We start from the raw sequence: 14,922 nt of genomic DNA, 5'->3' as shown, positions 1-14,922 counted from the left end.
CCCAACATGCATAAAATGTTACATGTCTTCAGGGTAACCAAATTTTTAGAGACTTTTAATGATTGCAAAGAAAGAGCTGGGTATAATGCCTAACACTAACTTCAGCATTCTGGAGGGAGAGGTAAATGCAGGTGGGTCTTAGAGTTCTAGGCCTGACTGATCTAAAAAGCAAGCTCCAGGCTATCCAAGGCTACACAGGACAAATCTAGCAGGTACTATCTTCAATCAATGATCAAGCTACACCCTGGCCAGGTATAACATCTGAAACAAATAACTACCATGGACTATGTAACAGGATCCATGAAGAAGGAAAATGAACTATTCCCATGTTTTGTTTTGTTTTTTTCAAATAAAGAATAAAGAATAAGAACAAAATAGACTCTTCAAAAATGTCCAAGAATGAGCTGGGTATGGTGGTGCACACCTTTAATCCCAGTACTCGGGGGCAGACCCAGGTGGATCTCTGTGAGTTCAAGGCCAACCTGGTCTACAGAGCGAGGTCCAGAACAGGCACCAAAACTACACAGAGAAACCCTGTCTCAAAAAGCCAAAAAAGGAGTCCTGGTACAATAAATAATTAGTGAAATGTAAATAAGGCCTATTGATGAAATAATAACTGCACTATGTTTATATAAGAGAATAAATACTATAAATATGTTCAAATGTGAAAGGAAAAAATTTACGTGTATGATAGGAAAATGTTGAGACAATAACTGAAATTAAAGTGAATATGAAAAAAATAGAGGTAAAATGCATGTGAGAATTTGTTGTGCTGGTTTAGTAACTATCTTTTTCAAGCTAGAGTTTAAAGTCTAACAAACCTTAAAAAAGAACCCACAAAGCTGGGAGTGGTGTACACAGAGACAGGATGACCACGGCAAGTTGAGGACCATCCTGATCTACTCATAACTGAATGTACACACAGTGAGCTCCAGGCTACCTGGAGCAACATAGGAGATCTGACCAAAAAATAAAGATATCAAAGAAATAGAAAAAAATTCGAGAAGGGCATCAGGCCATTCAGCAAGGCCTAGAAGTAAACACACCCTTTTCACTGATGCCATACATATTTACACCCAAGTTCATGATAAATATGCAATGTTTCACATAATAAAAAGTATGCTTCCCACTTATTTGCTGCATCATTACTTCCATTACATAAAGAACACACTGAAAAATGCCTTGTGATATTAACATATCCACATTCAACTCTAATCAACAAAACACATGCTAGTTTAAAAATACAAGCATTAACTGCCACTGAACATCAGTGCTTTTCTATTATTTTTTAAAAGACAGGCACTCACTCGGTAGCCCTGGCTACCTAAAACTGCTATGGAGACCACGCTGGCCACACACTAACAGAGATCTGTTCCTGACTCCTAAGATAAAAGACATGCATCACTATGCTTACCTATTACAGCTCTGATTTTGTAAATTTTCAGCTAATTTTGGGAAGAGAAAAATACTACAGGTAGATAACATTTATGACCAACTATTAACACTGGAATTGTAAATAAGCAATGCTTTGTTTTACAGTTCTGAAAATTGAATTCAGGGTTTTGGGTAGGCTACACAAATATTCTACCACTGAATTGCAGTGCTAGCTCCATCCTCAAAATTTTGATAAATAATACCAAATTCAGGAAAGCTTTTCCTTACGTCTGCCAAAAAATGTGCCCTCTGCGCTTGTCTTAGCTTGAATCGTTTGATTTTCTGCTGGATCCTTTTATCTTTCAGAAGTTGCTGTTCTGTGGCCCATTCACAGTGGAGATAAGAGCTAAAAGTTTTATAAAAACAACATATTAGAATATACAGAAGAGTTTCTTCATATGTATATTTAATTATAAATTCCGATGCAAAAATATTATCAATTTTAATAGATTCCACAAGACTGTTAAAACATGCATTTTGATCCATAAATGCTACAGAAATTGTAGTCAAGGAGTTACAGTTTGTCATATGGAAAGAGTGATCAACTGACCAAAAACTGTTTCTAAAATATGACTTATTATTTTATGATATTGATTTTGTCATGATCAAAAAGCTATATGCGCCGGGCGGTGGTAGCGCATGCCTTTAATCCCAGCACTCGGGAGACAGAGGCAGGTGGATCTCTGTGAGTTCGAGGCCAGCCTGGGCTACAGAGGTAGTCCAGGACAGACTCCAAAGCTACAGAGAAACCCTGTCTCCAAAAAAAAAGCTATATGCATTAAAACCAACATAATTTTTATGAAAGATTTAATCAAAGTATGGAGAAAAATTGGAAACTATACAAAAGGAATACATTTCTTATAACTGCTGACTCCATTGATTTAATTCACCTATGACCAATACAGAAATTTAAAACCTTAAAGTGAAGTCATCAGTGTACAAATTTCATGTAGCAACCTAAAGATCAATTGTTGTGCATAAAAATAATAAACCTGAAAAGCTCAAAATAGAAAAGGGATAAATACCTATGGTATTTATAAAATTATTATAAATCATTATATTATTATTAATGGTATTAAAATTAATGGTATTATAAAATCATATTTTATAAAGATTCTTACATTTTGATATAATTTCAAAAAATTCAATCTTAACATTCTTTTTTTGTTTGTTGTTTTTTTGTTTTTTGTTTTCAGAAACAGGATTTCTCTGTGTAGCCTTGGCTATCCTGGAACTAGCTCTATAGATGAGGCTGGCCTTGAACTCAGATATCTTGACTCCCAAGTGCTTGGATTAAAAGGTATGTGCTACCACACCTGGCCATAAAAGGTTATCAAATACAGCCTTTTTACTTTTTAATGATTGTGTTCTTATAAGAAATGAACATTTTCATTAAAATGTAGATAAAATGAAAATATATTAATTATAACTCAATATATTTACAAATTAAATAATTCATATTTAAAGTTAAACACCATTTCATAATTTTTAATTCAAATACTTACTAGTTTTTGTATTTCACAAAAAATTCTTCTATATCAAGCATAACTCCAGACGATATCTAAAAATTAAAATTAATAACTGTGATTCAAACAGGACATAAAATATAAAGTGTAAAGTATATTGTACCATTACTTACTTCCTTTTTTACAATTCTAGAAGATAGTATTTTGTCTACAATTGCAGCATCTTCTTCACTTGGATTTTCCTATAAGGAGAAAAAAAAATATGATGGAATATATTCTCAAAAAAAATAAGCATCATTCAACAAATATCAATGTAGTACTAAGACTGAGCACTATGGGGAATACTAAGAATGAACGAAAGAAAAAAAGAAAAAGAAAGAAAGAAAGAAAGAAAGAAAGAAAGAAAGAAAGAAAGAAAGAAAAAGAAAGAAAGAAAGAAAGAAAGAAAGAAAGAAAGAAAAGAAAGAAAGAAAGAAAGAGAAGAGAGAGAAGGAGAGGAGGAGGGAGGGAGGAGGAAGGAAGGAGAGGAAGGAAGGAAGGAAGGAAGGAAGGAAGGAAGGAAGGAAGGAAGGAAGGAAGGAAGGAAGGAAGGAAGGAAGTCTTATTACTGCCTTTGTTGCCCTTGTCATCATCTGACATTTTAGGGAATCACTACCCTTTTAGGAACCACACTGTGCTTCTTCATCTCCAATCCCTCCACCATCACCATTTCCACTGTACAAATTAGGAAATTCAGGTGTACGCAAGATAAATACCTGCCCAAGGTTTCAACTCAAACAGGTAGTGGCTAAATGTTTGGCTCATGATGCACACAAGAAAAATAAAAAAAATAGAAATATAGACCTTATGGTAATAATTTAGACATGGAAATGAAGAAGACAGGGTAGCATGAATTCCTGGTGTGATGGTTTAAATAGCAGTCTTACCACGAATAACTGCAAAGGTTGTTCAGCAGGCAGAGGAGCTGAATTCTTCTTTGTTTTCATAGCGCCTTTGATCTCCTCTTCAGATTGTTTTCCTTCTGCATCTTCTGCATATTTTTTCCTCTTAATTTGTCGATTTGATCTTCTTTTCTGTAATGAACCATAAGGATCTGATTTATATAAATTATTTTTAAAATCTTTAGCAGAGATTTAAAGAATATTACTCTTTATGTTGGTGATTTCTTAGAAAAAATTCAAAAATATATGCAACATTCATCTCTTTGTCTTTTTCTGACTAAAGGCTATATATAACATGCCCATGGCCATGAGTTCACACTCTTCCCAAAGCTTTACCTCCCATAATTTCAAATATGAAAATATAGTGACCCCCCCTTGTTTGTTTTTCTTTAAAAGTTAAGAATACAAAGACCTGGTTTTGTTTTCAACTAGTTCACAGCTTGGAAAGGCAGTGTTCTATCAGTAATATCTTTATTACTGGATTAGTTTTCTTTATGAACAATTACGAAAATAAAAGGTTATCTTATTGAATTATTAATTTACTCCTTAGACAATACATATTTTAAACTATCAATAATTTAATACATTTGCCCCAAACCTAAAAGTTAGATCAAATGATTATTTGTTAAATATTTGGGGCATAAACACAGAATAAATTAAGTATTCTCTAAAGCATACAAAAATATTTACAATAAAAAATAAAATGTTTTAGATTAAACATATAAAAATGATCATGTATAATTAAATTTAGTTTTTCACTAGCTTTACTAGTTTTTTTAACATTTAAAAAAGGGCGGGGTTGGGGATTTAGCTCAGTGGAAGAGCGCAAGGCCCTGGGTTTAGTCCTCAGATGGGGGGGGCATTAAAAAAAAAAAAGGGCACAATCATACAACAGAAACCTTTTAAAGGTAGTACTTGCAGTAATAGGTCTTTTTAATAGTCTAATTTTGAATTAGAACCAACTCCCTAATTATCTAATACCTGTTTTGACAGTTTATAATTCAAGGAGAATTTTTCAAAACAAAATTATACCAATTTTTATGTTTTCACTAAAAACAAACAAACAAACAAACCCCAAACTTAAAACTCAGGTTGGTTTCAGAATAAAAAATGACTTTTTTAAGTGTTCTTGTACTTCCATGAACCTTTTGGGTGGAGGAGTCTCAGCCAACTAGTCTACTGGGCAGCAGCAGTGTACTGGGTGAATCCAATCCTTCTTGCTTTTCCTGCACCATTTCCTTTTATGCAGAGTAATTTTCCTGACATTCCTCAAAAGTTGAATCAGAAAATAGCCCATATATTTATTCTACCAATGGTTTCTGCAATATTATCTGTGTGGGAGCTTTTTCATTATTTTCACAACCATAACAAAACCAGCTGTAACAGAACCAGCTGAATCTGTGTAGCAGAGAGGCACCAAGTTGTTATTGTACTAAGTTTGCCATGCTTGTGGCTTTGTAAGATCATGCCTCTTTGTCTTCCGAGATGAGCAATACTGCAAGAAAGGTAGTATGTGGGTATCCAAATTCCATGCCTTTTTGTTAGAATGGGTCACCATCTGCTTAAACTTTCTGCTGGTGAGGAAAAAGGTCTACTGGGAATCAAGTTGATGCTAGGCAAGTACTCTATGACTGAACAACTAACTCCCAGCCTTTCTGTTGGACATAAACACATTTGTGTTTTTTGTTTGTTTGTTTTTAGAGACAGGGTTTCTCTTGTAGCCCTGGTTCCCTTGGAACTCACTCTGTAGACCAGGCTGGTCTCAGAGATCCTCCTGCCTCTGCCTCCCAAGTGCTGGGATTAAAATTGTGCACTACCATGCCCGGCCTCACATTTACATTTTCTAACATCAAAGCAATACTTTGTTAATGGAAGCGATAGGAAGGTAATATATAACCATAATAAAAAGACTACAAGAAATCTACTTTTTTCACATACTAATTTGAAAAACGCTTGAAATATTTATTGTTCCCTAGAGGGAAATTTCTATGAACATACTTAGACTAAATGTTATGTTTAGAATTCTATTACAACTATCATATAGATCTTAATGTTCAAAACAGTTTAAATTAGTACTCAACTTGACATTTACTACATTAAAACATGTATGAATTATCAAGGTTTTACTACACATGATTTCTAAATAATTAAGTTTGAGAGTCATTCAATATATTTTTGTATGATTCTATGACATAGTTTCCACTATCTTACAGTTTCCTTTCTGGTTACTTGGCTAATTATCGGTATTCTGAAATGTCCACAGTTCTCTAGTAAAAAGTAAATGCATGGTGTGAAAATTTCCTTTACATTCACAAAAAATGTACACTCAGGCAACTTCACAGGATAAAATGAAGACAATTTAATATAAACTGCTCTTTCATCCTATGATGAGTTAGTTTATCAGCCTAATTAACTGATTTGATAGAAGACTGCAGATGATCTCACCCTAAAGTGTCTTAGGTGAAGCATACGGCAGGCAGCACATGTCAAGTGAAGTCGAAGACTGGGCCACTTTCTCCAGTTACCTTTCTCGATCATACAATATTTCTAATGGGTTTTCAAATGTGGAAACTTATTGAATATTGGCATGACTGGTAAGTGTGCCTTTCTGGCTTTCTCCATGTTTTGAAAACACTAACATGCTGTCTCTTCTGTGTATTTGTAGCTTTTACCCTCCTCTATGAAAATAAAAGGCTTTGGCAGACTTGATCACTGCACTATGAATAAAGAGAGCACAGGATTTATGTTTTTAAGTGGCTAATACTTTGTTATGTTAAAACTAGGTTCCTATAAATATTTACCATAATTTGCTGCAGGGGCATTTATAAAAACATATAGGTCTCTAAATTTAGTCTAACTACAAAAGTACTCTTTATCAAGATTAAAGAGAATTAAACATTACATTCACAATTCTAAATTTCGCTGACTCTAAAACTTAATTCAACTTTAAAAATCCATCTAGACAATCCACTGTTGTCACTGAAAGCTATATGGACCTTCCCCTCATTTGTAAAATGACACAATCAAATATATCATAATAAGGATTTATACTTATTAGAAAGTATACATTTGCTTTTTGTTTTGTTAAAGCAGCACACTTGTCAAAGCAACCTAACACTATAGTAAAAAATGTAAGGTATGTTTACAAAGAACTATACTATTGTTTCACTGTGGTAAATTACAAAATGGAAAGATGGCCAGCATTATTCTAGTAAAAATTAAACTAAAAATTCTGATACTGAGTAAGTTAAGTAGAAGTTTACCTAAGTTAAGGATAGCATATGAAGAAAAGGCCAGGCCATATGGTATTAGGAGCTTCAATCACTGCCCTTACCTCAACTCTTGCAGCAGCCCAGGAGCCTTGAGCCACTACTCTCCCATTGGATAAGAAGCTGCATAAGGAAGAAGAAAGGCCATTCAGGGGCTTTCTGGCCCCATAATTCAACAGTTGCCACCACCCCTACGGCCTACAGTTGTATTTTAAGGATTAGAAAGCAGAGGGTGGCCTGAATTATTATGACCTTCACTATAGATGTGTGTATATATATATATCTCGATCTATCTATCTATATATATATATCCCCATAGGATTATTTTGATATCTACTTATTTTTTTTAAAGGCAAAATGCACAATATTTATGTCTGTCAGGATTTTTAGTATCATAGGTTATCTTTTCTTCAACACAAGCAGACAAAAAGTATTAACTCTAGTAATGAGTCAATCCATTTGTTCTGTGATTTGTGATTATTTTTAAAATTAATATCTATACCATTAATTTCATTTAAAGCACTCTGTAAGTCCAAGATACCACTGGATACTGCTTTACATTAAAAGTCATCCAGGACTTTATTGTTATTTAATCTCTCAGAGTTTCAGTTCCAATACTGAAAAATGAGGGGTTAAAGGAAGGCAGATAAATTTCCTCCCATGTCTAATATTATATGGTAATATTCTAGAAGTATATTGAAATCATGCTATCCTACAGGATTTACTATATAATAAATTGTATTTTTATCACTCAACTAGAGTGTAACTATCCAAGAGGCAATATTATGCTCCCTAAATAACTCTAACAATGTTCCATTTCTCAGAATAAACGTGAGTACTCACTTGAGAGTGCTGGTCTTTGAATGTGTGCTGTGACATCTGCTCAGCATCAGACGGCTCATCTGAAGATTCATTCTTTCTTTTTTGTTTCTTACCCAATGAAATAATGAGTTTGCTGTTTCAGAAGAAAGAAATTAACATTCAGAACTCTGCAGCTTCCATTTTTTGTGAATAGAGTAGCCATGACAAACATAATTTTATATTGTACATGTCTAACCAAATATGTTAATTAAACTGAAATCCATATAGATATTTTCAAAACAAACTCTTCTAATGCACTGAATACAGCCTATAATACAGGCAAGAAGTCAAGTCCTAACATTGCTTCTTGGACTCTGAATGAATTTTTCATGGGAAAATGTTCAAGTCACACAACTCTTTAACAATAAAAAGAACTTATTACTGTACCAATTCAGAAACAGGGACTTTTTTCTACTTCCTGCCTACAGAGATGCTGCTCACTGCACTTGAACACCCTCCTCCACGCAAAAGCCTCTGATTCTTCTACCCTGCAATAATGTTTCCTGTACTGCTGACAATCTAATGACCAGCTATTTGTTAACATTTTAATTGTATGTCAGAGCTTATCAAATCTATACCATATGTACCTAGGAATAAGAAATACTACTTATATAATTCTTATAGTATGTGTCAGTGTAACTTTCTGGTTTTGCATTTAATATTACACACATATCAAATACATATCTCTAAACTAAAAATCTGTTTTCTTGAGAGATAAGAACTGGTATTCTAGATTTCATTATCAACAACACCATTACTAAAGTGCCATGTTAATCATAAACCATGTTATTAACAAGCAAAATTCTCTTTTAGATATCTCTATTTCCAAAACCAAAAACTCCTCCAATATTTTCGTATATGGTACATCAAATAGATCCAAATCTTTAACAATTATTTAACAATTTTGGAAGTTATAAGCATGATAAGATCACTGATTCAGCAATTTGGACCCTCAACATTGAGCAAACTGCCTGATCTCTTGGTCTTACTTCTCTGCCTACAAGACAGAGAAAGTATAACATGATGTCCGGATCCTTCACTGGTCCACAACAACAGGCAGTGCCTATGGACTAAAATCTCAGAAACCATGAGATAAAACTAATCTATCATTCAAGAGGTTGTTTATATCAGATGCTTTGTCCCAGCAATGTGAAGTTAACATATTATTAGCTCATAACATAATCTTAACAGATAGTAATAGTAAGTAAATACAAACTACAAAGTATATCAGTTACAAAATGACAGTTTAACCTCACAGCATCATAGTGAGGCAAGGGCATAACAAAAATGCTAAAATGGAGGTTAGCACAGAATTCAGTGTGACTATTTTTTTTTTGTTGTTGTTGTTGTTGTTTGATGTTGCAATATATTAACTTTTATGAAAGTAAGATACACTGAATACTATATATTCAGGAATATATCATTTTGTTGATTTCCTTAAAAGCACACATTCCCACAGAAAAAAATAATCCCTGGGATTGCTCCATGAGACAAACAAAGTAGGTTAGCACAAGCCTAACCCTACCCTAATCTGGGCTAATTGTACTACCAGCTTTATATCATACCTCAGAAGAAAAGCACTTTAGCTCTTCAATGTTCTGAAACCTTCCAATGACTATCCATGTGGTAATACATTTTACAGGCCAACAAGTTATGCCTTTTACTTTGTTCTCTACTATAAAGAGTAAAAGCATAATGCCAATAACCAACATCAGGTCCAAATGAAACCAGGACCATGCTTTAGGATTGCTCAATATCTCTTGCTATATGAACTACTGCTGTGGGATGGTCTGTATATCAAATCTGTTGCTCTGATTAGTCAATAAATAAAACACTGATTGGCCAGTGGCCAGGCAGGAGGAAGTATAGGCAGGACAAGGAGGAGAAGAATTCTGGGAAGTGGAAGGCTGAGTCAGAGAAACTGCCAGCTGCCACCATGACAAGCCGCATGTGAAGACACCGGTAAGCCACAAGCCACATGGCAAGGTATAGATTTATGGAAATGGATTAATTTAAGCTATACGAACAGTTAGCAAGAAGCCTGCCATGGCCATACAGTTTGTAAGCAAGATAAGTCTCTGTGTTTATTTGGTTGGGTCTGAGCGGCTGTGGAACTGGCGGGTGACAGAGATTTGTCCTGACTGTGGGCAAGGCAGGAAAACTCTAGCTACAAACCACAAACCAGTCTTTGCCTGGTCATGACTTCTAAATATGTGTGCTGCAGTTAGATCACTTAGCAGTGTGACTATTTTGTAAGTGTTCATGTTCATGGAAGATTAGAGAAGGCATTACAGAAAAAGTAGAAGAATCTGAGGTGTCGCCTGAATGAGGAAATGATGAGTTTAGCAGACAGTGAAAAGGCTATGGTACATCCCCAGCAGAAGGATGCATAGGAAAGCAAGGCAAATGTGCAGCAGGAATAATGAATAAAACACACACCAAGAGGAAGGGAGGGCTGGAGACCTATGCAATAAGGATCACAGAAGGCCTTGGAATGACATGCAAAGATGAACATTTTTAAATTTCAAGTCAGCTCTTATGTTCCACAGGATAGGCACCACCTAATGACTAAGTCTTCAAATATATTTGAGTGAATTTTTTAAAAAAAGAAACAATATTAAGGGATAAAAATTTTTAAAGAAGGGCGTAGTATCACTAGAAAGAGGTGAAGTGCAAGCCAGAGAAACTATTGAAAAGGTAAAGGACAATTCATGTAAAGAAGACAATAATCTAGATGAAGAAAGTATGATCTTCTACTATGGATGTAAAACTGATAAGATATTCTCAGTCAAAGATGCGACATAACAAAAAGTTGTAGATGATTTTTTCCCCTCTAATTAGACATGTTCAACAAGATAATGTTAATTCTTACTTGTCTTCTAACTTGCAATCTTGTGAATATGTGGGTAGTGGTAAGTAAGAGAAAAAGTAGAGTTATTTTTTGGAGCCAGGAAAGCAAAGGGATAAAAATAATCTGAAACAAACTGAAGGAAGCAGCCATCGTTATAGTCCTTTTGTCTTTCCACTTCCATCACTTCCTTCCTTCCTCATTCAGGCATTTTTCTTCCTGTTTTCCCTCCTAAAATACAAATCTGCCCGAAAGCCATACTCACTGTTGTGACGTGCTCTGGTTCTCCCTCCTCATCTATACAGTTTCAATGTATTTCATTTTCATTTCCCAATCCAAACTAACCTCAATTCTTAGAACTAAGGTTTATCTTCACAACTTCCACTTACTCGGGGCTGTGGGTTAGCTTCTTTGCTAACTTTAAATGCTCTCTTTTATTTGATGTTCAAGTGCACAGGCAAGGAGTATTACTATAAAGAGACCAAAATGAACCTAGAAAAGGTAAATAATTTGCTCAAAATACTGTAGATTAAGAAGAGAGAATTTGGGGGGGCGGGGAAGGCTACAGCAATAGCTCAGTGGTTAGAAGCCCTGGAATCGATTTCCAGCACCCACCATGGCAGCTCACAACTGTCTATAAATCCAGTCCCAGGAAAACTGATAAATCCTTTTCTGCACATGGTATACCCACATGCACCCTATTATACATAAAATAAAAATAAAGGAAAGAAACAGAGATGGGCTGGCAACATGGTTCAGTGAGGAAGGCTTCTTGCTGCCAACCCTGACAGCTTGAGTTCAACCCATGAGACCACGTGGTGGAAGGAAGAAACAATTCCCAAATTGTCCTATGAAATTCACATGTACACCATGCCATTCTTGTATTCCTCACCCAAATAAGTAAAATTTTAAAAACTTAAATAATAGACCGAAATTAAATATTACCCACTCTAAAGCCTGAAGTACTACAATTTGAAGCAGGAAGGGACCTTTAAGTTATAAGAGCCAGCTGGGTCATGGTGGTGAACTCCTTTAATACCAGCACTTAGAAGGCAAAGGCAAGTGGATGATCAGTGGTAAGAGCACTTGTTTTTACAGAGGATCTGGGTTCGATTTCTAGCATCCACATGACAGTTCACAACCACCCAAAACTCTAGTTCCAGGATGTACATGGTACACAGACATACATGGCAAGCAAAACACTCACACACATAAAATGAAATAAATCTGGAAAAAAAAAAAAAAAACTTCAGAAGGGGGGTGGGGGTGGAGCACACACCCTTAATCTCAGCACTCGGAAGCAGAGCCAGGCGTATCTCTGAGTTCAAGGCCAGCCTGGTCTACAGAGCAACAGCTCCAGAACAGGCACCAAAACTACACAGAGAAACCCTGTCTCGACCAAAACAAAACAAAACAACAACAAAAAAAAAAAACAAAAAAACCCTCTTATACCTCTTCTTCCCCTTTAAATATTGGTTTTCAGGGAGATTTGGTCTCTATCAACTCTTCTCTGCCAGTCCTGGAAGCTTTCGTCTTTCTCAAACTGTTGTTAAACCTAAATTGATCTAGTCACAAACCATGTAACATTATAGAGGAGCTGAAGCATTCCTGCTGCGTACTGACGTAAAGGGTCTTTGCAGTGATATTGTGGACTGGTGTAAACAAGCTACTGTACTACAGTGCTCTGTGATCATACACAAAATATAATTCTCTGTGACAGTAGTAAAAAAATGTATTGGTTCATGCACTTATGATGCCTTTTATCATTAAGTATACTTCTACTTATTTGAAAGGTAATGTGGGGTGGCAAGATGGTGTAGCTGAAGTTTTCTCCAGTCCTGCCTGGCCCACAGTCAGGACAAATCTCTCTCAACCGCTAGTCCCACAGCCGCTCAGACCCAACTGAGTAAACAGAGACTTATATTGCTTACAAACTGTATGGCCGTGGCAGGCTTCTTGTTATCTAGTTCTTCTATCTTAAATTAACTCATTTCTATAAATGTATACCTTGCCACATGGCTCGTGGCTTACCAGTATCTTACATGTTGGTACTCATGGTGGCAGCTGGCAGCATCTCCTGACTAAGCCTTCCTGTTCACAGAATTCTCTTCTCTGCTTATCCTGCCTATACTTCCTGCCTGGCTACTGACCAATCAGCATTTTATTTATACAGAGCGATATCCACAGCAAGATGACTCAGTGGATGAAGGCCACTTGCTGACAGGTCTAACCACCTGGGAGCCACACAGTGGAACTGAACTGAATCTCTCAAACTGTTCTCTGACCACCACACATGCTGTGACACACATGCACTCACACACATACATACGTACACACAATAAATGACCAAACATATTTAAAGAACATTATTTGCTACAAAATAATACACATATTAGCAACAGCCTCTTCCATACCCCACCCCCACCCCCAGAGCTGAGGACCAAACCCAGGGCCTTACCACTGAGCTAAATCCCCAACCCCTACAGCAGCCTCTTACACCTCCTATTTCCTGACTCTCTAGAAACCATAGTGAGCTATATATGGTGATGCACACCTTTAATCTCAGCACTTGGGAGGCAAAGGGCAAAAAGATTTCTGTAAGTGTGAGTCCAGCCTGGTCTATATGGTCAGTTTCAGACCAGTCAGGGCTACATGTGAGATCCTGTCTCAAACAAGCAAGCAAACAAACAAATACACATACACCTTGGACAAAGACACACAGTCATTTAATCGTTTTTTAAAATATAAATGACTATGAACTGGTTGTACTATTCATTTCTAAAAGAGATTAAAAGAAGATTCTCAAAATACTAGGCTGTTTAAAAATAATTTTTACAGACAAATATTATCTAAACAATAATTACTATGCACTATCAACTCCATCTTAATACAAACTGTTTTTGGTATGAAAACAAACAAACAAAAGTATACCTAACAAAGATTTACAAAAGCATTTCTTGTCAGGCAGTGGTGGCACACACTTTTAATGCCAGCACTAGGGAGGCAGAGGCAGTCGTGAGTTTGAGGCCAGCCTGGTCTATAGAGAGAGTTCCAGGACAGTCAGGGCTACACAGAGAAACTCTGTCTCAAAACAACAACAAATATATTTTAAATTTACATAAGGGGATTGAAGAGATGGTTCAGAGGTTAGGATCACTAGCTGCTCTTCCAGAGGTCCTAAGTTCAATTCCCAACACCCACATAGCAGCTCACAATCTGATGTCATCATCTGGCCTGCAAGCATACATGCAGACAAAGCATCTGTATACATAAAAAATAAATCTTAAAAAAAAAAATGACAAGGAATTGGAGAGATGGCTCCTGCCTCAGCCTCCTAGGTGCTGGGTGCTGGGTTCTGAGAGCTATACCACCACATTCCACTTGGAAGACTAACTCTTGAGAGCAGTAGAGCTCAATGGAAGACTGTTGTCTAACATGTGCAAGGCCCTAGGTTCGGTCTCAGGCATCACAAAGCAAAATAAAACCCTAATGTGGCCACATGGTAGTAGTGGCCCATGCCTTTAATCTCTGAGTTGAAGGCCAGTCTGGTTTACAGATCGAGTTCAGCCAGGGCTACACAGAGAAACACTGGAGGGGATAGGGGAGATGGAGACAAAACCCTAATGTGGCAGCAGATATTTCAGATATAGTAGTTTACTAAGTTTAAGTCTAAAATATTACATATCGCTTCTGTTTACAAATGACACAGTTTCATGATTAAAAAAATGTTATTCTGATATTTGACATAATTTTTGACTGTCTTAATTCTTGGTTGGGGGTAGAAGCACATAAAAATTTGAAGATTTAAAACCATGGTAACTTACATGGAATACTTATTTGAAAGTATGAAATTGTATTATTAGATTATTTTCTGTTGTGAAAGGGCATCTACACACTACTAAGGGGAATAATAACTTGGTATTAGATTAGGACGGGCTAGGCTTTAATAGGTAAGCAGTCTATTTAAAATGCAGATGCCTCATGAGAAGTAGCAGAGACTATAAAAATGAAAGTCTAGAAAGGACTGACCAGTAGCTGTCACAGTGCAAACATCATCTGTGATCCCAGTGTGAGGAAGGTAGAGGCAGGGTGATTGAAAATTT

The 14,922-nt window shown here is 36.1% G+C and overlaps 1 protein-coding gene across 17 annotated transcripts in view; it reads right to left on the bottom strand.

Annotated features, from left to right (window-relative positions):
• The window catches only part of Chd9 (chromodomain helicase DNA binding protein 9), a 229,473-nt gene that overhangs the window by 80,246 nt on the left and 134,305 nt on the right, over window positions 1–14,922 (bottom strand). For 16 of the 17 annotated variants that reach the window (XM_037206078.1, XM_028871524.2, XM_028871530.2 and 13 more), the window contains 5 exons: window positions 7,954–8,065; window positions 3,827–3,973; window positions 3,074–3,142; window positions 2,940–2,995; window positions 1,663–1,780 (listed from right to left, as the gene is read on the bottom strand). In XM_037206078.1, the coding sequence (XP_037061973.1) occupies window positions 1,663–1,780; window positions 2,940–2,995; window positions 3,074–3,142; window positions 3,827–3,973; window positions 7,954–8,065 (502 nt within the window). Of the gene's footprint in view, window positions 1–1,662; window positions 1,781–2,939; window positions 2,996–3,073; window positions 3,143–3,826; window positions 3,974–7,175; window positions 7,234–7,953; window positions 8,066–14,922 lie in introns of all 17 variants that reach the window. The other variant, XM_028871534.2, reaches the window with a different exon arrangement.

Source organism: Peromyscus leucopus, chromosome 5 (assembly GCF_004664715.2).
Source record: "Peromyscus leucopus breed LL Stock chromosome 5, UCI_PerLeu_2.1, whole genome shotgun sequence".
NCBI lineage: Eukaryota > Metazoa > Chordata > Mammalia > Rodentia > Cricetidae > Peromyscus > Peromyscus leucopus.
The sequence above is the reverse complement of the archived record's forward strand: the minus strand, read 5'-3'. Positions and strand labels throughout refer to the sequence as shown.